The sequence below is a fragment of the Nestor notabilis genome, unplaced genomic scaffold, assembly GCF_000696875.1.
Source record: "Nestor notabilis isolate BGI_N333 unplaced genomic scaffold, ASM69687v1 scaffold21785, whole genome shotgun sequence".
Classification (NCBI taxonomy): Eukaryota; Metazoa; Chordata; class Aves; order Psittaciformes; family Psittacidae; genus Nestor; species Nestor notabilis.
In genome coordinates, this window is record NW_009928241.1 from 1 (window position 1) to 288 (window position 288).

Consider the following 288-nt stretch of genomic DNA (forward strand, 5'->3'; position numbering starts at 1 on the left):
TGCCGGGCTCGGCCTTGCAGGGCACCAGCACGCCGGCGATGCAGCCCGTGCCGTCCAGGTAGCGCTTGACGGAGGCCATTTCCGTCACCTCCGCCACCGTCTTGGCGCCCTGCACCAGGTCGGCCAGCGTGTCCTTGTCGATGATGCCCGAGTCCGCCAGGTCCGAGGCGGTCACCTGCCTCCTGAGGCCCGTGAACTTCACGGCGCTGCTGCGCTCCACCGCCTCCTGCACCAGGGCCGTCAGGAGCCCTGCCAGCTCGTCCAGCGCCCGGCTCCCCGCCCCCAGCA

At 71.9% G+C, this 288-nt stretch overlaps 1 protein-coding gene across 1 annotated transcript in view; it reads right to left on the reverse strand.

Annotated features, from left to right (window-relative positions):
• Positions 1-4: 4 nt before the first annotated feature.
• Positions 5-288, reverse strand: part of EPPK1 (epiplakin 1) — a gene marked incomplete at its 3' end in the record, with an annotated part of 7,994 nt that continues 7,710 nt past the window's right edge. Inside the window, 1 exon segment of the mRNA XM_010014428.1 lies at positions 5-272. Coding sequence (XP_010012730.1) covers positions 5-272 — 268 coding nt within the window.